This window comes from Pezoporus occidentalis, unplaced genomic scaffold (assembly GCF_034315485.1).
Source record: "Pezoporus occidentalis ecotype Australia unplaced genomic scaffold, CSIRO_AGI_Poc_V1 ctg131, whole genome shotgun sequence".
Taxonomy (NCBI): domain Eukaryota; kingdom Metazoa; phylum Chordata; class Aves; order Psittaciformes; family Psittacidae; genus Pezoporus; species Pezoporus occidentalis.
Window position 1 is genome coordinate 622,530 of NW_026913115.1, and position 23,079 is coordinate 645,608.

The window sequence follows — 23,079 nt, forward strand, 5'->3', positions numbered from 1 at the left end:
AGCAAAATACAGGTAGTTTGTTCATGGCATGTAAAAGTGTTCACAACACTTTTCAGTGAATGAAAGGTGCCTAAATGGTTCTGAATTCTGTGTGCCTCAAATTCATTGTAATCCCTTTGGTTTTTAATTAAAACGAAATGTAAAAATTCTGTCCAGTGTTCCCTGCTATTGACTGTGCCTCCAAATTTAAGTACTGACCTCAGCTTTGCCCACATGTGGATATTTCTTAAATTTACTGTAGCTAAATTAGAGATGCCAAAGATAATCCAAGTATAAATAGCATCATTTAGATCTAAGACCCGGTAAATTTCGGCACTGTATATCAGTTTACCAGTTCAAGACGGGCTACAGCTAAGAATAGGCCTTGAATCACTTAAAGGCACCATATATGGAGCTACAAGCTACTAGGTTATATGGCACTTCTTTTGTAAATTACTTGAGATTTGCTGTTCTGTCACTTAATATTTTAGTTAAAACTGTTTTTCTAATAGATAATTCCCAGTTCTAAAAATTAAAAATCAGTAGGTGAGAGATGGATTTTTGGCTTCAATTAAGGTTGACAGTATTGTAGTGTGTCACTCTGGGCTTAATGTCTGTGCAGCTGTTTTATATAAATGGCCTTAGAAGTCTCAATATTAAATAAGAATACTCAATTACATTGAATATTACAAATTATCTTAATAGCTTAGTAAATGAAACTTTGATTGAAGGAATTTAGTTTGAGGGAAGGTGCATTTTATTATGCTTTATATTAAATAGAAAAAACCCAAACATACTGAACAGTAAATAATTGTGATTAATTGTATTGATGCTGCTGGTTTTATACTCAGAATTCCTAGCTGTTTTTTTTTGTGTGTGTTTGTTTGTTTGTTTGTTTGTTAATTTTCCTTGTAGGATAACAGCAGAGGAAGAAAAATTTAAAAAGGAGTGGGAAGAAGACTGGGGTACTAAAGAACCTCCCAAATCTTTAAAAACTGTAACTGCAGAAGTGCACCCTGCCCCTCATTCCAAACACAAAAGTAAGACATTGATTTCAGTCTCCTTCCTAGGGAAAGTATTTGTCAGATGCATCACTGAGCTGTATGGAATATATCACCAGTTTGTATCCAAGCCAAGCTAACTATGACTTGCTTGTTTTCAGAAGGCTGAAAGCATATGATAGATTAATTTAATAGCTCTTACTTAACAAGTACCTAACTCGCAAAACCTATATCCACTCAAACAGTCATGCTTTTTGACAATCAGCAGCAGCAGAAATAAAGAAAAAAAATAAAGCTCACTAAGAAATTAGCTGAAGTATCAGCCTCATGGCTTGGGGTTTTGGTGCATTCCTTTCTGTGTTGTTTCTGTTCAGTGTTTGGCCTGTCAACCTTTTCACAGAGCAGTTCTTGCATCAGTAGACTTGTGCCGATTTCCACTACCTGCCCAAATGGAAGTACTGCTGCATTTTTAATGATACATGATTGTGTTTATGTCCATGTGGATAGGCTGATACGTAAATGTGAAGTTATTATACATATGAGTTTTTTCATCTCAGTGGAGAAAATATTCTTTTATAGCAATAAGTAATTTTTTAGGTTTTATGGGCATCTTGTTGCTGCATTTTATTACTTTTCAAAATGAAGATAAGAAGAGGAGACAGGTGTTTGGATTTGTTCTTTTATTTGGAATCATCTTTGAGCTTTCTTCATTAATCATATCAGCAAATAATGTAACATCATTTTTATATTTGAGAAAAGGTCCTGGGAAGTGGAGTGTTCGAAGGCAGAAAATTAGTACTGAATTTGCAGTCTCATTTGGAGTGAAAGAATGCACTTCACTATTCCTGTTGTAACTTTTTTCTTCTCCCTTACTCTTAATAAGTGTATTATGGAGGATAGAGGATGCGGTTTTAAGTATTTTAATCTGCTTCCTTCCAACTAAAAATGGAATCCCTACTTTTGGCTTGGAGGAAATGACTTAGTTTAGCTTTCAGAAAATACCTACTCTCTTCAGCAGGATCTCGTTCCTCTTAATTGGGAGCCTGTAGGAATGTCTTGAGCTTCCCTTGTTTCCCTTCCATGAGGAGGAGTAAACAACTTAATTGAGTAAACGACTTAAATATGCAGTGTCATCTAAAATGCAACAGAAGTCATTGTTGCAAAATGAGAGAGAGACACTAAACAAAGCAGAATAATCAAAGATTCTTAAGAATTGGTGACTACTGCCATTCATATCTGATTTATTCCTTCTCTGGCTAAAGTATCTACCACATCATTTTCCTGGGTATCACTTTCTTCAGTTCATGTCCTTTTGACAACCATCTTGAAATGATGATGTTATAATGATGTTGCAAAAATTATCTTAAATACTAAGAGCTTGGATAACAAAGCACGTAAGCATGTGCTAATTAAACCCACACACAGTCAGAACTTCTGAATCAATTCTTAGTGACCTAAGCATGAGAAAGCTAGGCACATTTTTAAGAATTTGCAAAATTCAGGCATCTGTCAAAAGTTGCTGTGTATAGTAGCAGATCTGTTAATTTGAAAAAGCATTGGGAAAAGCAGGGTATTTTTTTCCACTCTGACAGATGGTCTATTTAAGATACTATCTTCAGATGTTAAAACACTTTTTTCTCGCGTTCTGGTTTTTTTTTCTGTTCCCCTCCTACTGTCATTTTCCTTACTGAATCTGTCTCTTTTTCCTCCCCGTCCTTTTTTCCTGTCTTTTTCCTCTGTTCATCCATTGCAGCAAATTTTTCCCAAATGGGCTGTAGTCTGCACAGCCTGAAAATTGATTTGATATTACTGGGCAGTCTGCTTCAGAATTAGTCGAGAGACTGAGGAGGTGCTATTTGTACACTGCAACTTCTCCATGAAGAATTGCCCAGAAGTGTAAGTCTGGCTTAGTTGTCCAAAGGAATTTAAGACATTTGGAGCTTAATTGTCAGTTAAGAAGCTTAACTGGAAGCTACAGATAGTATGTGGAGAGTGTACCAAAATGGTATTAGGCAAAGGAAAAAGTGGAAAGTGCTTGCTACATAACTGAAGGAAGATCTGGGTCAGGTCTTAACTTGATTTTTTTTGTGTGTGTGTGTGGCTTTGGGGAAATCATTTAACTTTTCATGGATGAAACTGAAATGGGGATTTTTTTATTTTTTTTTCCTGCAACCATCTTTTATCCACTTACAAAAATCCAATTTTAGTCAATTACAGAAGAAGCCACCTATCAAAGCAGGCTTCCCTTCATAGCAGAGCAGACTAATTGGCCATATGCTCCTTGGGGTTGGAGGAGGTTGGAAATTAATTTGGTTTAAGCAGGACCTCTTTTTATTATTTTTTTTCCCTCCCCTCTCCTGTCTCCCTTTTTTCAATTATTTAAGTATCCCATTGGTAGCTTCGTTTTATTTCATGGACAGTTATACTCAGACATTGCTGGTCTCCTTCTCATTTCATGGGAACCTCCAGTTAGTCTGTCATTTCTATCTCCTCATTCTTTTCCTCCTTTGTTTCTCTAGTAGATGTAAAGGGAGTTGCACATGACCAACTTGAAACAGATGACATGGATGAAATGATCATGAAGCAGGACAAACAGGTTTGCCACTCAGCCTTGACTTCCTATGCTAGTTTGGACTCTTCCTGTGTTCTACTTTCTCCTGACAGTCAGTCTTGACACTGAACTGATAATTTAGTTTTTCTAGAGCAGTATGAGTGGTCCTTTGGTAGACAATGAAAGGTTATGATGCTCTTCTTGTCATTGCTTTCAAAAGAAATCTTGATACAAATACAAAATCTGTCAGTCCTCCAGAAAAGCGGATTATATTGAAACCTGTGTGTTATGAGTGTTTCTTACCTAAAATCATAGTAACAGATTCTTTTGTATGATTTTACTCAGTAATGTTTCTGAATATTTATGCACTTGGCTTGAAATATTTTATCCTAGGAAATGGAGCTTTATTTTTTTCAATCTCCTCAAATGCCTCTGTGTTCTGCCACAAGCTTGAAGGAGTTTGAATACCTGTTTCATTTTAAGGCTTGCTAACTGTAGAGTAAGACTGTGAGCACAGAAATCTTAGCAATGCATATGGCTGTATGGTTCTGTGTGAAAGTTACTTGTATTTGATTTATTTAACATAAAATATGTATCAGTAAAATAAGGATAACATGACTAAATGTACAAGCACAATTGATCAAGAAGTCATTCAAGAAGTTGGTGTGTAATATCAAACCTTTGGTATTTTGGTATTTGGTGTTTCAAATAAATTTTAATTAGGTATATGTATCAACATGGATTGGTGTGAATCTGAACCAGTCCTTGACTTTACTTCAAAAAAATTTTGTTTTACCTTTTGTAGCTTTTGGGTGGTTTTATCGGTATGAAGGAAAATTTCCCACAATTCGCAAGGTACAAAGTCTGCTGTGTAAAATTGTTTGCTGTGCAAACTTGTTTGCTGTGCATTCGAATTTTAATTCCTATTTTCCCTTCTCTGTTATTACTAGACATTCTTGATAGTCAAATGCTGCTTCTTTTAGCACGTGCACAAATTAAGATGCATTTTGGGATGCATCTGCTAGGATTTGTCCTTTTGAATTCTTTGGATTTTCAAGTTCTCCCTGCTTCAGTGGGAAATGTATGTCAATACTTTGCAGAAGGTGTTCAGTACAGGTGGGCAGTGCGTGTTTTGATGTTCTCTAAAAGTCCTCAAAAGAACGTATTAAAAAAAAGTACAGTGACAAAAATTTAATGGGAACCATTGCAAATCTCCCAGGAAGAAGAGTGCTGAAGGCAAAAAGCTTTTAGGCATGTACATGACATAGAATGAGAAAAAGACCCCCACAAACCAAAAACCCAAACCTTTAAGCTTGATAGAATACTTTTATATCTGTAGAGTTGCTGCTGAAGTATTGCAATTTTGAATTATGAATTTCAAACAATATTTTATTGCTGATGTTGCTTTAGTCTCTTAATTTCTTCCAATTATTAGGGGTTTTGTAGTTGTGTTGTGTGTTTTGGTGACAATTTGTTGGTTTGAGGTTTTTTTGTGATGGTTGATGGTAATTGACTGGGGTAGAAGTGTCAAGAAGAGTGCCTGTGTCCGTCTTCTGACAACGCAAGGTTCCTGAGGAGGTCAGGATTGCGTCTGGCAGATGAAGTACTTGTTTCACCATCTAGGACTATTGTTTTAACCTTCTGTGTGGATCCTTAATAGAGAACAGAAAATGATTGTACAGTCTGATACCATTTTTCTACTGCTGGCGACTGTAAATCATCATGGATCTGTAGTGTGAATGCCAGTACAGTTAGGATTTCTATCTGAAAAATAAAATAGATGTTATGAAAACAAAGTTTCTTTACACAAATGGGTGATCTTCTATATTGCTGCTGGTAAAGATAGTTTACAGAGCATCCAAATACCTTCATATATAATAATGAAGATTGTGCCCAGTTCATTTTGAACTCTACTACACAGTGTTGACTAGAAGCTTGCAAAGGTGTATTTTTGATTTTTTGCTTTTAGAAATATTTTTAAATCTGGAAATGATGAATTTTCATCCTATGCCAAATTTTTAATTAATTTTTTTGTTGTTGTTGTTTAGAAACAAAATTTCACTCAGTACTAAAAATGTCTATGATATGAAATATACTGAATCCATGGGGAAGATGGATGAAAAGGATGACTCATCCTATTGTATCTGAGTGCAGTAAATGCAGCTAATATAGTCTGATACATGTTCGTATTCCAGAACACTTTGGCATGTGTACTGCCTTTAAAGTCAGGATTTCAAATGTTGATACTAGCAGGTTGACCTGCCAGATATTTACATTTAGTAGACAGTACTAAATATATTTTTCTAATTTATTTAAAGATATCACTAATTGTTATTAAGGTACAAACTAAGAGCCCTGAATGAAACATGGCCACAGAATTATCTTTATGTTAAAACATTAGTGTGAAAACCTAGATTTATTTATTTTTTTACTTAATTTTTTTTACATTTTTTGTCTCCAGTGATGATTGATTCCTCCCACTTACCTCCCCAAACACTACTTAACAATGAAGCAATAGACAACCTCCCACTGAACTCGGCAGCACGAATTTCCAGTTAGGTGACTACTTGACTAGAGTTGGCTTTTGTAGTTGCCAGGGAAAATGTCTTGTTTTCTAAGGTCCTGTTATCAATATTACATGTAAAAGGTGGAAGAAAGACAAATAATGCTATCTAAGGTGAAGCATGTTTATTCTTTGAATTCCCAAAACCACCATGGAAAGTCAGAAGCTGATGATAATGAGCAGAGCAAATCAAACCTGAAGCCTTAGCCTCTCTGGGCAGTGGGAATAACTGACAGTAAGTGGCCAGCTGCTCCTCCTTTTTACTTGCTCATAAATGAAAGGAGAATATGGGCTTTCCAATATGAACTAGGCCCTACCACTACAAACAGGAGAGGGTAGCAGAAATCTGACATTGCTGAAATAGAAATAAGGAGCAGGGTATATTTCCATGACAGCAGGAACAGAGATTCCAAGACAACTATGTGGTTTTCCCCTTTGATTGCACTCTATGTGCAATTTTATCCAGTGCATGTAGGAGCTACTTGTTCTTTGTGATGCAGTCTTCTTTCCTGGCAGCAATTCAGTTTCTACACTAATCTAAGCCTTTCCTTTATAAGTGCTTTTTTTGGTTGTATTAAGGCTTGCAATGCTTAGGACATGATGCATGAAAACATAGTATGCATAGAATATTCACATCTACCTATACATGAGCATCTGTCACATGAAAGCAGTCAATCTTGCATTTTAATAAAAATGCTAGAACAGAGAGATGGCAAATCAAGACCTAATCAAAACGGAATGAATATTCAGAGTTTTGTTGTAGGCCTGTGTGCCCTAATGTTGTAATTTGCAGAAGAGCAACTGCCTGATCTTGTCCAACTTATGTTAATGTGCACAGGCCTTCCAAATAAAGTTGAATTTCCAGCAGATTTCCGAGGAAATGGACTTAGGACTTTCTTTTAAAAGACTATCCCCGTACTTGCACAGACTGTAATTAAATTTTCAAGGCAGACACTCATGTACTGAGCTTGAAGTCTGGAATGTTTTTATCTGGTGTAAAAATATTTCACTTAAGAAAAAGAAAAACCCCCAAAAATCAAAATTTCCCAGAAAGGGAAAGACCGAAAGAAGTCCAAAAGTGACAGTCTGTGTGAACAAAAGAAGAATAAAAAGGAAATGGAGTTTGAGCAAAAACTTGCCAAAGAGAAAGAAGGAATGTTGGAGAAAGAAAAACAGCTGAAAATAAATCGTCTTGTGCAAGAGGTATGTTGTGTTCTCCCATCAAGTGCAAAATCATACTGAAAGAAAATCAGCTGAATCTTTAGTGGAATTATCTTAACAGGACACTTGTTTAATTATGTCAAAGATAACGAAGTTTTAAAAAAATGCTGTTTCACTGCAAAACTGTCCCCATGTTTGCATGTTCCTACAGTCAGTTTTTGCCCACATGAGGATACCTCTGCAGTTAATGTGCCTCCATTTGGAACAATGCATTTAGGGAAAGACAGAAAGATAAGAAATGATTCTCAAAACCATTATTAGTTTTTAAACTAATTTAGATGGCACTTCATACATCTGAAATAGACTTGTATTGTAACTAGACCTATAACCTTTTTTCATGCACTGATATTATGGTTAAGGTATCTGAGACAGAACGAGAAGACCTGGAAGAATCAGAAAAGGTGCAGCACTGGGTGGAAAGACTTTGTCAGACACGGTTAGAACAGATTTCCTCTGTGGAGAATGAGTCTCCTGAGGTAAAATTCTGCCTTCTTTATATATTGCATGATCTCTCAGAAACACACTGGTTGTCTCCTAAAAGCAACAGGTTTTTACCAGACAAAAATCTGTTTTCATCTTTGCCTCTCAGCATCACTTTAAGAGGCAGGGGGGAAAATATCAGTAACTGATGAGTTACAATATGTAGCATTTGCTGTTCATGTATTTTAGGCAGGATTTTTTTAAATTAGTCTAATTTTTATTATTTTGTTCTTTTTAAGTGTATTATCAACACCAGATTAACAGGATTTTTATTGGCTCATTACCTGTTTGGGCGAGGTGGGACATACTAGGAATAATAAAAACGAGGCTAGAATACCCAACCATATATTTTAGTATCCTATGAAAATATGAACATCATTGATGATGTGCTCTTGGATGCTTCCTAGTGTTGCATGGAATAAAGGTACACATTAAGAACATTACAAAAAGATGAGAAACTCACAATGGACAGGGTTTGTTTTTTGTGTTTTACATAGTCCCCTTAAATGAGGGGAGTTGCGAATAGTGAGTGTGCCTTAGAGCCTGATGGTTCTAGATGTGAAGTGAGGCTTTCCCACCATCCTGCTGCTCTGGCTGTCTTCCAAGCACAGCTGCTTTCAAGAGGAACACTGCAATCTGCTGAACTCCCCTGGGATCTGCGTGAAATTGCAGCCACAGAGGGGACCCTTAGGGAACACTCTCGCATGAATTTCCTTCAGGTCAGTGTGGAGCAGCTCTGAAAAAAGCAGCTGGTCTTCTGTTCTCCTGACTTCAGGCTCAGATCCATGTGGCTCTTCAGTACATGTCTCTAGGACAGTGAAGTGATTATGCAGTTTTCTCCCACTAGCTAAATTTGGCTAGTTGCATTCTGATAGATCTTTGTCCCACTTACTCTGTAAAGTAAGAGGGAATATTACAGATTAAAATCACTGTTGTATTTCCATTATATTTAAATAATCTATTACAAATTTTCTACAAGACTATCCAAGCAGTTGAACTGATATAAAGCACAAAACCAGAATGCTTATGAGGGATCAGTGCAGCTGAACAATATTCAGGTATTATTACAGGCTTGAACTGCTACATGGGTTCAAGAGCAGTCAAGATCTCCTGACCTCTGCCAAAGGAATACCTTTTTTTTTTTTTTCTTTAGTACCAGGGGTCAGTATGCCAGGTAAGGAGATCAAGAAAAATGTCAACAGAGATACCCACTTGAGGGAAGTGTTGTCATATTAGACTAAGATGTGTGTGTCTGTGGGACAGCTCATCTCTCTGAGGTTTCCTCAGCTGAGTCTACAAAATAGCAAAATGAAAGAGTATCCACTAGATTTTCTTAAATACTTCAGTTAGATCACTGATAAAAGAAATGTTAGCAACTCTAACAGCATATGTAGATGTTACATACTGCAACCTTACTTCTTTGTGTGAAGAATCATGTTCAAACTCTGGAGTCTGTTAGCCCCACAATGCATCTGGTGTTGATTGACAGAAATTGGAAGATAAGAGCCTCCTGAGGATCTGAATTTCATAGCACTCTGAAATGCTGCTTAAGCTTACTTTCCCTTCTTGTATTAATGTCTAGTTATGTTTATACCAGAATTGAGCACCTTTCCCTTTTTTTTAACAGCATGGGATTTCAGGGCCTGTCTTTGATTACTTTTTTCTTAAATAACCACCTTTGCAAGGAGCAATTCTGCTTTCTCATCATAAGAGCTAGTGAGGCAAGAGATATCATCTGCAATTTTCCTGTGTTTTTAGGGTTTGTTTTTTTTTCTTGCCTTCTGACGACTCCATGCTGTTGGGTTTTTTTGTGTGTGTGTCATCCCCTTTGCCCCAACAGCCAAGGCTACTGTCACAGCACTTGAATTCTGTTCTTTTCAAACTTAAATCCCAAGGAGTGCCGTTAAAAAGGCTTTTGGAGAAAAAGGTTATGTATAGTCTGTGTGGGAGAAGCCAAGAACTTCCTGTGCAGGAGCAGTTAGGCTGAGTTATGTTCTAGGATTTGCCATTAATTTCTTTGGAGCTGTTGCAGTCAGCTGAACTGCTAAGGCAGATTTCTGTTCTATTGCACGTAGTTGGCAAGTGGACGTCCATCTGCTCCTCCAGCCACATCAATGCGGCGTTTTGCTGGTGGCCTGCAGCTTCATACCACAGATCTTGATGACATAAACTTAGATGAAGTTGACAAGCCTAACCAACGTGTGCCACCACCTCCGCCGCCACCACCGCCCACTCTTCCTTCAGCATTATCATCTCATCCACTTCCTACATCAAATGTTCCACTTTCAAGAGGTCCAGCCCTGTCAGTAACACCAGCTTCCCAGGTGACCTCATGATCTGTTTGGATGCATGTGCCTTTACCATTCCCCTGCCTGGCCTCCCTCCCCAGCAGCATCACCCACTTCATCCACTGGATCTACCCATCTGCCATATGCAGTGTTAAAAGGGGGAGTGAGATGGTTTTACTGTGTCATACTAGTGAATGCAGTCCAGAGGTAGTTTTAACTTTTTACAAATTTTAAGTTAAAGGGTTTTGCTCTCCTCCCTATGTGTGTTTTACCCCTTGTGCATGCAGGTTCTGGTCTTGACCAGAACATATCAGTTAAAAAGACAATTTGGACTTAAATGTTATATATATTAAAAGAAAAAAACATTGTCAGACCAAAACCCAAAATTGCAAGATTTAACTCATGAGAAAAATGCCTCTGTAGTGAAAATGACTGGTGGAAGCATTTTAAAAATGTAATCGCATTGCTTTGTAACATGAGAAGAAAATGAGTTTTAAAACTTTGAGCTTCTGATTTTAAACATCAACACTGTATACATTATCTGTAAAATATTTTTAAATGAGCAAGAGCTGGTAATCAGGTTTGACTTTTTTTGTACACACAGGATTTAGAGATTTCTTTGAGAAAACATGGCAACTTTCTCTTTATTTCAATCTTAGCCCAAAAGGGGGATCAACAATAAGAAATCTTGTGCCAGACATCACTGTAACAGGGAAATGGCAGCTGTTTTATCATAATTCCCTTTGCTAACCACTGTAGTTTTTGGTGGGTTTTTTTGCATGTTTACTTGGAAATACTAAGCTTTGCATTTGCACGATTTTGGTTGAGGTAGAGAAGGATATGCAAACTAATCAGTTCTCAAGGGAAACTGGCAGATTATTTCTATGTGAATAATAGCCCTAATGTTAACTGTGAATCTCTTATAAACTAAAGTTGATCTGTGATAGAGCTTGATCTATGTGGTTTATATGTTTGAAGTGCCAAGAATATGCTAGATCCACTGAAATAGAGATATCATATATACTAATGGATAACAGGTTTCCCAAATTCTTTGTGAAATAAAAATGATGTGAAATGACACAAGTGTACAAAATATTACTGTTCAGAGAAGAAATACATTCTCCTAATGCTGATACGGTTTAGCGTGAGGTGTCCCTGCCCATGGTAGGGGGGTTGGAACTAGTGATCTTAAGGTCCTTCCAACCCTAACTATTCTATGATAAAAAAATACTCAGAAGTAATATAGGAACTGCCATACTGATGTGATCCCAAACCTATTTATTCCAGTATATGTTCCTGACAGTTTTTCACTGCTAGTTATGGTAGAGAAAAGAGGTTAATAATTAAAGGGAAATACATCAGGTAACAAGAAAAAAATTATCAAGCTTTCAGAAATAAGTCAGATTTCATTGAATATGATTAGGTTATATGAGGGAAGAACTAAGCTCTTAGTAAAGTATTAAAACTCAGCCAAAGCTGCTTTGTTTATAAGTAGATAACTTGGTATTCTTGGTGTGGTTTCAGAAATAGAAGAAAAATCAGAAGCTGGACAATTTATCCTTTCTGTGTTTTAAAGAGTCCATTTTAACATGACAGATAAGCAGTGTGTTTATTTTACTTCCAACAATTAAAGATCGTGTGCTTAAGCCTGCCAAAGCTGAAAATAAGACAACTGGTGTTGTCCCATAAATTTACTTTTCAAATATTACTCAAACTGTTAAATCTCTGTGTTGCGAAGTCAGGTTTTTTTTGCCCCAGATCATCTAATTTCAGATTCGGCTCAAACAAGTACCTGAAAAAAAAGGAATAAAATGCTGTCAATTCTTGACAAGTAGCTATTAAAATATCTGGTATAAATTGATCTGTTTCTCAAAACTGTTAGTAGTCATATACTTTATATGAACCCAGTACTAAGTCTATTACTGTTTAGGTTGTAAGAAACACCTCCCACGTTGGCAAAGTGTCTTCTGTGTCAAGCAATCCACTGGTATGTCATATACTGTTAATAAATACTGCAGTTTTATGTAATGCTAATGTCAAGTAAATGACAAGGGTTTGACTCTGCATGGCTAATTTACTTGAAATTCAACACTTGTATTCACATGCTTGGATCCATTGCTGTGTTACAAGATATCTAATACCAAGTAGTGGAAGTGACTCCTAATGGTCTGAGGACTTCATATTTCAACACTTCAGCAATACATGGTCTGTGTTTGTGTGTTCTGGTTGTCTGTGTGTCATGGAGGATATACTTTGTCCTGTCAAGGCAGACAAAAGGAGATAGGACCAAACCGTATTTTAAACATAATGGATGCTGAAAAGAAAGCTTTCTTCCCAGAAGAACCAACATTAGTTTGATAACTCTTTCCATTCCTTTTGATTCAGAATGACCAAATATCAGGTTTTTCCATTCCAAGCAGCTCTAGAGAGGTCTGTCTCTAAATTGTGCAACTCCAGGAGCAGTTGTCCAGTTCCAGTGCAACTTTAACAAGTTGATATCTGTGAACCTGCTGATTCTTCTAAGATCAGAAAGCTTAATGATATGATGTATTTTGCAGTGTGGAGCAGTGTTAATTAGGGGATAGCCACAGGGACTTTGAAAGATCTGGTTCCAAATTTATTTTTTTATATATATATATATGTATATTATTTTAAAAAAGGCAAAAAAAGTTGCTTAGCCAATTTGCTGGAAGCAATTTAAATTTTGGAGGATGCACTTGTACTACATTAATGATATCTGGAATACCTTTCCTATGAGAAACATTAACAAAAGTGTGCTGAGAGTTGCTGGGGTTAAGTCAGAACTAAACCCACAGGGCTGAGTTTTGAACTCCTGAATAAAACTGTGCTTGACGTCAGTGGGAGTTTTGACTGAGTAACAAGTGTACAGTTGGGTTAGTACGTGCTGCCTGAAGAGGTATCAGATGCCTCTGGATATCTGTACTTCATGGAGTCAAGGCTAGGTAGTTAGCGTAACTAACCCTTGCTCTTAAGAGAAGTTAGCTTGAAATGATTTATGGAAAGACTGCTGCAGTCCTGGTGAATTTCATCTTAGATTTGTTTAGCCATAGATTAGTTAAAATCTTATTTCAGGTTCACTCTGTCCTTAAACTCAAATTCAGATTTTTTTTTTTTTTTTTTCCCTTGACATTTCTTATTCAATTCATTGCCTTTATGGGATAAATGCCAAAAGCAAGGATGACATTTTTCCATGATTGTGCTGAAGTCAGAAATGAGGGGGGAAGCAAGAGAAATTATGGTTTAGTTTGTTGACTTTATAAGTCTTAGTTTAACTAATTCTGTAAGTCTTTTGTTTTTTTTTGTATTTATGTCATTAGATCCATTACCATAAGCTATTTGATTTGAGGCATCTTGGTGAAGTAACAGATTTGCATAAGTTACATTGTGAATTTTAATTTTCTTAAATTAACCCCATAGAAACTTGCTCCAAGTCCACCTACCCAACGACATCCAGGGGTACCAATAGTCTCTAAACCAGTTATGCTGCACCCTGACCCAAACTTTATGGTCAGGCCAACAATCAAAACAGAGGCCCTGGTAAGCCTTTTAATGTGTTTGGTTTTTTGGGGTAGTTTGGTTTTGGGGTGGTTTTTTGAGCACTGTAGTACTATGGGATTTGTTTTTTAATTGTTCTCAAAGAATCAGTGCTTGTCTTGTTTTCTGCTAACTAAATTTCATGTAGATTTTTCAAGTGATCATTAATGGTAAGTATAAAAGGATATTTTTTCCTCTCCCCCCCCCCATGATCCAAAAGTCACCTTTAGTGACAATTTTTATACTGGGGTGCATAATTCCAGAGCAGTGTAGAGCCTTAGACTCTGGAGATCTTATTTCCCATTTATTCATATGCTGGTTTTTATTCTCAAAAATTCTGAATTCATTTGCCTGAAATTAAATATTAAGAATTATACTTTGGTTTTGCTTTGTAAATATTCATGAACATAATTGAAATATAGATACATACCTCATAATTTCATTTCCAGAGATAAAAAATAATGTGTTGTTATATCTTAGACTCCAATGTATTGGTTACTGCAAAGTTGACCCAGTACAGATTCATTTTCTTATTTCTTTTCCATTCTGTTTCAAATGTAAATGAAGAAAAAACTGTTAGGCTAAATATTTTAGGACAAACCATGTAGCATCTTTGGGAATTGTGGTATATGAAGGAAGGTGAGCCAAGGCTTACTGGAGAAAACAAGGTGAAGGGAAAGGGAGAAATACTGTTTTGACAGGTGATAACTCCCAAGTGAGAGCCCTGAAAATTCATCTAAAATAGCTGGTAAATCAATTAGTAATATTTATTCTTGAGGGACATCATGACTTACGCTGTTAGAATTAGACTTGTGTACCTGTTATATGCATGTGTGCAGACGTGTTTATAAGAGCAAGGCAATGTATTTTAATATTAGAACTAAGGGATGGAAAAAACGTCACATTTGCATTTCCTTTAATTAAGAGCCTATGCTATGTCTTACAATAAGTGTTGTGCACAATATTCTTTTCTTTTATTAATGTGATAATTTTTTTTTAATCATTTTCTGCTTTAATAATTAAGATACTCATACTGTTTTATTTTCCCAGTTACAGTTTGAACAAATTTCAGTGATTCTCAGTAACCATTTTTCCCACGGTCATAGTAATCTTGACACTTCTGTATTATAAATGGATTGAAATCATAAATCAGCTTTTACAAGTTGCTCAAGAGGAGACAGGTACACAAGCTAAAAATACATTCAAATCCCCCCAGTGTAGATACTTCCCTCAGTTATGCGCGTTGCAGTTTTCAGTTTGATTGTGTTCAATAATTCAGCATCTTTAAGCAATATGAAATTGCTTGGGGGGAAATGAAGAGAGTATAATATAATCTAGCTCTTGAAAATAAATGCCTGGTGTACAAATACAAAATAGTCTGCAGAATTGATAATACCCTGATGTGCGATCAGAGGACAGTCTTGGTACTGACTGAAAATATTGGGTTTGGGTTTTTGTTAATGTTTCCTATGAGTTTGAGAAATTTACAGTAAGATCCACCTCCATAGGGAAATTTTTATGCAGGCATGCACATTTTCCATATCACAAGTCTGCAAAAATGCGTCAGATATCAATCATCTTCATTCCCAAACTGTCTTATATTAGTTGGAAGATCACAATTTCAGTGGAAGCAACATTCTGATTGAGAGAAGCATCAGTCTATAAATTGGTTCTGTAGACCTGTTACCTCTTACTTCCATTTATGGCTTAATGCAGTAAAATGTGTTCATCCTTACTGCAATAAAGTCACAGTAGTATATGGAGTAAGACTTGCATGGACATCAAAGTAAAGAGGGAGGCTGTGTCTTTTAGTTAAAAAATCAAAAGACCAGGGTATGACAAAACAGACAAGGAGGTACCTGCCTGTTTCCAGAAATGTATAAGAATTATAACTTTATTTCATGTCAAAGGAACGGTTTTTGTTTGTCTGGGATGGGGTGGGGGTGTAGGAGGGGTGTGCTTATTTAAGTCGATCCTTGTTAAAGACCGATTCAGCTTCTCTTGCCAAATAGAAGTGTCACGAAAGGCAAAGCATAAACCCTATTTTTCTTCTTGCTAGATTTCACAAACCTGATGGAACTCCAGTCTTTATATCTTAGTAATGCATGTAATTTCTTCTACCTTGTTTTTTATCTGAATTTAGCTGTCCTGAGTACCAAACTCTAGAAACTCATCTTGATGGATTTACTTGGACCAAACAGCTAATCAAGAGAGCTTATATTTGAACAATTCACTAGTAAAGGTGAAAAGCATTAACATAAGGATAGAATAAACATGCAAGAATAGGTAAACCATTTCTGTTATCTGGAAGGTAGGTAGTTGGGCCAGATAACAGAAGCCTCTGTTGTGACTGAAGTATTAACGTTAATTTAATTCAGGTCAGAATTTCCAAGTCTTTTAACATTTCATGCAAATAGAATTTTTCACTTAGACATAGGGAAAATAACTCTCAAATGTGGCCTTGAATGCTGAGAGCTGCTCTGGGTCAAAGTCAGCATGAAATGTTTGTCTCTGCTGTACTAGAGTGAATTGGAATATACTTATGGCGAAGTCAATTAAATTTTGACTCGGAGAACAGGAGAAGATTATTATGATTTAGTGGTGGGATTTTAGGAGAAGCAAAACCAACATGAACATTAGTCTTTGCTCTCCCAACTATCACTAACATCCTGTTGTGTTAGAAAGCTTTGATGCACTTGCTTCACTAAAGATTTTTTTCTTCCTCATATTTTTGTGGTTGGATGCAGCATTTCTAAAAGGAAGAATAAGTATTTAAGCTTTCCTCTAATTTGCAAAATTTGAAGCTTGATTCAAATCAAGCAAATGGGAAGATGTGCGATAACTGTTTCAGTTATTATTTGCCATAGCTATACAAAAAACATCTGTGTTGAAAAGGAAATGATTGTTTTTTTCTCTCGGTGGCTAGAGAGGGGCTGAAGACTTTTGTGAAAAAATTTGCCATACTGGCCCTCTTGAAGACAAAAACTCAGTCTCTGTATTAATTAAACAGAGACCACAAATCTTTTCTTAACTCAGCAATAGATACGATTTTTCAAGTAATGGTATAACTATAGGACACTGACAGAATCAGTAGTGAAACTGATATGTAGTCATTTGGTTTAAAGCAAATTCAGTTTGGAACTGTAAACACCATGGGTCAGTCAGTAGAAATTTGTTCCTGTTTTAAAAGCCTCAAATATATTGCCGAATTTGATGCAGGGTTTTGAGCGGAGGCTGGAGAGGTGGGAGGAGTGTTTTGTTTTGGGGTTCATTTTTTTTTCTTTTCCCATTTTATTTTTGAAATTTTTTGTAACATAGTGAGAGGTTCTATAATTTAGCGATGCGATTCCAAACTAGAGTGTACCATTTTGTTAATGTACTGGAAGTGAAAGAAAAGCAGAATCAATATGGGATTCAAATCTTTGAAGCCCAAGGCAATTAAAATAAAATCCAGCAGTTATCAATCAATATTGTGAAATTACGTGTAGATACCCAAATTGAAGCAAGACCACTGAGAAATAAGTCAATTAAATTCAGGAGGAATCTTTCTTTAACTAGAATGAACCTGTACTTGTTATTGGTGTTTAGATAATTAGTGCTTTCAGGATGAGCCCAAATACACTTATCTTTACTTTCAGCTTATCGACTGTATGAGGAACTTAGTCATGAAATTCAGCTTTCAGTAAAGGAAATCCGTGGTAGGAGAGCAGATCTTACATGTATATTTATCATGACTTTGCAATATTTTGGAAATTACCTCTTTAGCATTTTGACCATGTTTGTTGGCTGGGTTTTCTTTTTTTTTGGCTTTTTTCCTAAATATTTTGTTCACAAATCAGGGGAAAGAGACCCCAGTGCTGTTCCATAGAAATTATGGATAAAATGAATCATGGAATATATTTTTAAGGAATTGTGTGGTATAGAAAGGGGGGGGGGGGGTGGGGGGGTGGAAGAAGTAGTGAAATTATTTGTGAGCAGGTGTGTTACTTATTTACAACAAAAGTTAATGTCTGGTTTGGCGATTTTCTTTATTTTGCAGCCACAAGAGATGTTTAAAAGGATGGTGGTTTACAATTCATCATTTAGATCTAACAAAAAACAAGTAAAATAACATTTTCCATGTTTTGTGTGGTACTTCTTGTTTTGACTGATCATAGATTTAAACCTTTCCTTTCTAATTCTGTTGCTTAGTTTCTAAAACAGAGGATGCAATGCAGCCCTAATGCATGAAAACTCATAGTCTTTGTAAACTGCGTGGGCCTGTGGTTCCTGCTAGTCTAGGCAGATGAAGAATGAAAGGATAGTAAATCCTTCAGGTTGAACCACCTGTACACAGTTAGTGCAATCTTTAAGACAGTTGAACAGTGATAACAGGTCTGAGAATGGCAAAATATTTTTTTATATTCCTAAGGTTTCCTTGTTTCTTTTAGTCTCCAGCTGCAATGCTTTCAGTGATTAAAAAAATTTCTTAGTTTAACAAATAGAGCTATTAACATAGTTACTAATAGGACAACAGAGGAACTGGTGGTGGAAAGCACTTATATAGCCTTTTTGTACTATGTAGAATTTTTCTGCTGTGTTACTGCATTTATTGCTTTCCTCTGTTGCAGGGATGAAGTTTTCATCTCTTCCTCATTTTTACTAGTGGTTCAGTAACTGGTCCCTTGATGAACTTTGTGCTTAATTTCTCTTTTGCTTTTAAATATGCCGGTTTCTGTTCAAAACACCTTTATAAGTGCAAGCTAAGTTAGATGCATTGCCATATGAATATGTTGGCACAAAGTTGTGAGCTCAGAGTATGAGCTTATGCGTAGCAAAGCATTAAGGTTAATAATGTATTTTTTCTTTCTTTTGAACAGTTTCAATTTAGATCTAGAAGGAAAAACTTGAATTGACTGGGAAGTCAAACTTTAAGATTGTTTAGTTGTTACTGAATGTTAGCATGTTCTGTATATTATGCCAGTTGTGTTCTCAGCAAATGTGGTTTTGGAAAATTTTATGTCTGGTCATGGGTTTCTTTCTCAGTTCTTCTCTGTTGATTTCAGTCAGGTCTCAATTGCTATTGATGCTAGAAATTTCAGTGAGTAATACCATTGAGTGGTGCCTGGGGGCACCAGTCCAGACAGGTAGTTGTTTTGGTGCAATCAAATGTTTTAATGTTGCAGATTCTGCTTATGTTTGGTTTTAGGAATGTTGCTGTAAGTCAAGAAAGAACTCAGATGGTCTTGAACTCTTTTGCCTGGATGTCCTGATTAGTGGGAGGATAGGCTTAGCACTGGTTTCCGCTCAGTTTTGCTTTGTTCATTAGTCCCTGCTTGGATATGGATTGCACACAATGCTCTCAGAATTTGTGATGCCCATTTCTGAGAAGAGATTTTACAGTTCAGTGGATGTTTTCATAGTGTCTTAGTTGTATTTGTACATTATTGGATGCAGATCATATCACTTCTTTGCTTGCAGGTTTTTTGTTGTGGGGTTTAGTTGGTTCTTTCTTTTGTTCTGTTTTTTTTTTTTTTTTCTGTCCTGTTTAAAAATTATTTTCCCAGGAAAACTTTCTTCAAGGTCAACATCTGTTTTTCATGAGAGTGACCTGGGACAAAGAGTTCACTGACTTCTTTTAGATTACATAATGAATTAGTGACTTGGCCAAGAGTTCTTTCCTCTTAAGTTGCTTGGTCCAAGACCATAGACATCTACTTCAGCCATGATTCCAAAAGTTAATACAAATTCAGCTATTCAAACTGATAGGTTTGTTTAGGTAGCTATCATTGTAAAATGCTTCTTGTATGGTTTTATTTTAACTATTAATACACCTTAGAAATGAATATATTACTGTGGTTTTCCCCCAGGATGAAATTCTACCCTTGAAGTTTGTGATCAGATTCCCATTTATTTAGTTTCTCAAAGTTAGCGTTAAGAAATGCAACACAACCTGTAATTTAAATGCTAAATAAAGTCTCTCATGTTCCTATTCCCAAAATATGCTTTTAATACATATTTCCGTACTCCCCAGAAAAACCAAAACAACAACAAAATTTAAAAAAAAACAAAATGCATGCCTTCCTCCCTCCCACCTCCAAAAAAAAAAAAAAAAGCAGTACAAACCCACTTACGGCAATAAGCAGGAGTTCTGCGGTTGTGCTCTGAAGATACAGCTTTCTGAAGCCTGGGGAGACAAAGTCGTGGTTCAGCCCTTGCAAATGTTTCTTCTGTCTCAGAAGAAAACACAGAACAAGGACATGAGCTGCTTAAGTTGGTCTTCTGATCTCAGGGAAAAGGTGAAGAGAGAGGCAAAGCCAGGATTCATTCTGAACTATTTGGTATGCCTGTGTGTAACGACTGCCAGTCCACACAAGAGCTATCGGCACCACTGTTGCATGGTCTGTGTAAGTGTGGTTAGACAAATGGACAGCACTGTTGTATTATTTGAGGCTCTGCTAATGCAGATCTGTGTAGCAGTGCTCCCTGACTTTGTCAGAGGCAGTGGCAGTAAGGATGAGATCTCATCCCAGAGGATCATTCCCAGTCATGTCAAAATGGCAACTGAGAGGTATGATAAAGATGATAATAGGAGGAGGCATTAGTGTTTTCTGCTGAAACTTCGTCATTTAACAGCCAGCCCTTAAAGATACCAGAGGAACCTTAAGCTGTGCATTTGATTTGCAACAGGAAAAAGGCTTAGCTGAATCTGAGAGTAGAACAGACTTTATTGTCAGATGGGTCCAGTAGAAAAGAGGGCAATAGTAAATATATCAAGCTTGAGCATGGACTGAACTGCTGGTCTGCATCAGATATTGGCTTGCCTGCTCTCTGAGCAAATGGTTGTGTGGTTCTGCGTTGTTCCCATGTCCCCAGGTTATTGCAGCTTGAAGCCACAAGACTGATGGAGCATTTAGGTGCCTGAGTAAAGATTTCTATTAAGTCCTGAAGTCCTTAGTGCAGAGTTCTTATACATCTACAGCATCACCCATACAATCTCATCTGGTAACTATTAATCCTCCTCAAGAAATGACCACTCAAACACCATTGAGTCCTGATTACTGACTCAGAAATTCTCACCTTTGCAGAAAAGGTAACACACTTTTTCTGTGCAGTGTTGGTCTTACAAGGCTAATGCATTAGGTTTTGAAAGTTTAAGAAAGTGTGGGTCCTCTCAAAGCTTAAATCTTGCTCTACCTAACTGCAATATTATCTTCCCAATTTCAGAAGCTCCCTGCCAAAACTTTTTAAGTCCTCCATGTGAAAACACCATAGGAAAAAATTACTTCTTGTCCTGCATTTGCTTGTGGTATGAAGTGAAATCCCTGAAATTCTATGGGGAGGAGGGAAGAAGGGGGTTGGAAGACGATCTTGCAACCCAGATGGTGTGAAGTAGTGTTGCTGACAGGTGAATTGGAGGCTGTCACTTCCACTTGTGTTGTAGTACCCAAGATGGTGACAGTCCCAAGAGATGTTGTTCAGAGTGTGGTAGAACATACCTGTCCATGGTGCTTTCAAGATTTACTTCTGTTCTGTCAGTTGTAGAAAGGAACTGTGGAGCTAACAGAGTAGTAAACTACACCTCAAAACTGCTCCATAGTATGACCAGCTCAAACTGCTGATCTGTCATAAGGTTTTGAAATATATTCTGACTGTCAGGAGGGATTATTTCCTGCCTTTCTATGCTTTTCTCCATTTACTTTCATCTTTCATAGCTGTATGTTCTCTGACTAATGAATAAAATGGAGTTTGTGTGTTAAGGATGTGATGAGCCTGATGGTTTTTACAGTTAAGTATTGTTTTATTCTCAGGGCTTCCAGAAATATTTGGAAGATTTTGATCCATATTCAATGGTAAGGAAAGAAATCAACTATGTCTTGCTGTTTAATATGAAATCACTGGAGAAAACACATCCTTGATTTTGAGGGTTGGGAGGGGTTTGCCCTTGGTTTGCCAAGGCTTGTGCATTCGTCTTTTCTGGTCATGTTGAAAAGGAGCTATCTTACTGGAGAAGATGGTCTGGTGTTTTGATCTTCTGCTAACATTCTCCCATAAACTACATTTATTAGCCTGTTTTGTGTTTCCAAAGTTGAAATGGCTAATCAATATATCTTTTCATAGTTTACCCCAGAGCAGATTATGGGAAAAGATGTACGGCTATTACGAATTAAAAAGGTAAATATTATATTATTTGATTGTTTTTTAAAGGGTTCATGTAAACATTTCATGTACAGTACGATTTACTGAGAAGAAGGAAAGATTAAGTTCCTGTTGATGACAAAAATTAACAGCCTTTTTCTGAACTAAAACTTTCTTTTTATTAGGAAGGATCATTAGACCTTGCAGTTGAGGGAGGCATCGATTCCCCAGTTGGAAAGATAGTTGTGTCTGCTATCTATGAGGGTGGCGCTGCAGACAAACATGGTGAGTAACAATGGGGAATATGAATGATTCTGCAAAGTGGCTCCTTATGCTGACTGAGAGTTGTTGGCTGACCTTCATAGCTATGCCTAATACTGAGAGGCACATTTAGATTGTCCAAGGCTGTCCAAGTTCTGCCTTGGCTCTAAGGGCAGCTCCAAGAGTGGCTCATGGTTTCAAGGGTGCTGCATAAGTTAATAATTATGTAAAATTTATAAGTAGTGCTTAAGAAGAAATGGTCATTACTGCTGTACTTTTATCATTGTAGAATTTTCATTGGTGTGGCCTGAAAATGTAGAGCTGCTCTCTTAATGAGGGCTCTCGTTTTTCTAGTCTGATATATTTAAAAGAAAAAAGAACAAAAAACCACCTGATGTACACCTGGTGTTAATTAAGGAAAGCAGAACATGGTCGTCATTATTTCACAATTTCCAAAGAATGATATTTGTAGTACTGTCATGCACAAAGCAATTACCTGATCATGGCTACACTACACTGCTTAGTTTTGTTCTTAATGCTACTTTCAGTAGTCATCTGTTTTGTAAAACAGCTGGCTTTACTCCCAGAATTTCACTAAAGGCCAGAGCCTTACGGCAAATTGCTTAGCTCTCTGGAAGGCACAAGAACCAACGCATCCAGGCTTTGCTGCTCATGGCCAGTATCTCTCATGTTTTCCTTGAGAAGTCTAGTGATGGCTAGGTAGACAGATGGGGTGTCTCCTTACGTTGTCTTTGGTCTTTGCTGATCTTGTCCCAACTTGCACCTATGTTCATGTCACCCTTGCTCTGTAAACTTCTCAGCCACTTGATCTCTCAAGTACTATGTTTTCCATTGGCTCTTCACTGTTGTGAAGGCCTTTTACAGCTAAGGCTGTCCTGTTACCGTCTGTATTTTACTCTTGAAATCCAGTCCCAGCTAGCTGATTGTGTTTCATTACAGATTAGCAAGTCAAAATCAGTTCTAAGGACTGAATGTTACACATGCTTCTGCAAAGGAAAGAGAGCTCTGCAAAACCTTGACAAAGGCCACTTACACCTTCAG

The 23,079-nt window shown here is 36.8% G+C and overlaps 1 protein-coding gene across 3 annotated transcripts in view; it reads left to right on the forward strand.

The window, feature by feature from the left end:
* USH1C (USH1 protein network component harmonin) overlaps positions 1-23,079 on the forward strand; it is a 47,673-nt gene that overhangs the window by 20,198 nt on the left and 4,396 nt on the right. The window contains exons 14-23 of one of the 3 annotated variants that reach the window (XM_062608876.1): positions 895-1,019; positions 4,337-4,386; positions 7,145-7,297; positions 7,675-7,791; positions 9,871-10,119; positions 12,014-12,070; positions 13,522-13,641; positions 21,429-21,470; positions 21,739-21,792; positions 21,942-22,041. In XM_062608876.1, coding sequence (XP_062464860.1) covers positions 895-1,019; positions 4,337-4,386; positions 7,145-7,297; positions 7,675-7,791; positions 9,871-10,119; positions 12,014-12,070; positions 13,522-13,641; positions 21,429-21,470; positions 21,739-21,792; positions 21,942-22,041 — 1,067 coding nt within the window. Of the gene's footprint in view, positions 1-894; positions 1,020-3,499; positions 3,577-4,336; positions 4,387-7,144; positions 7,298-7,674; positions 7,792-9,870; positions 10,120-12,013; positions 12,071-13,521; positions 13,642-21,428; positions 21,471-21,738; positions 21,793-21,941; positions 22,042-23,079 lie in introns of all 3 variants that reach the window. The other 2 variants (XM_062608873.1, XM_062608875.1) reach the window with 2 other exon arrangements.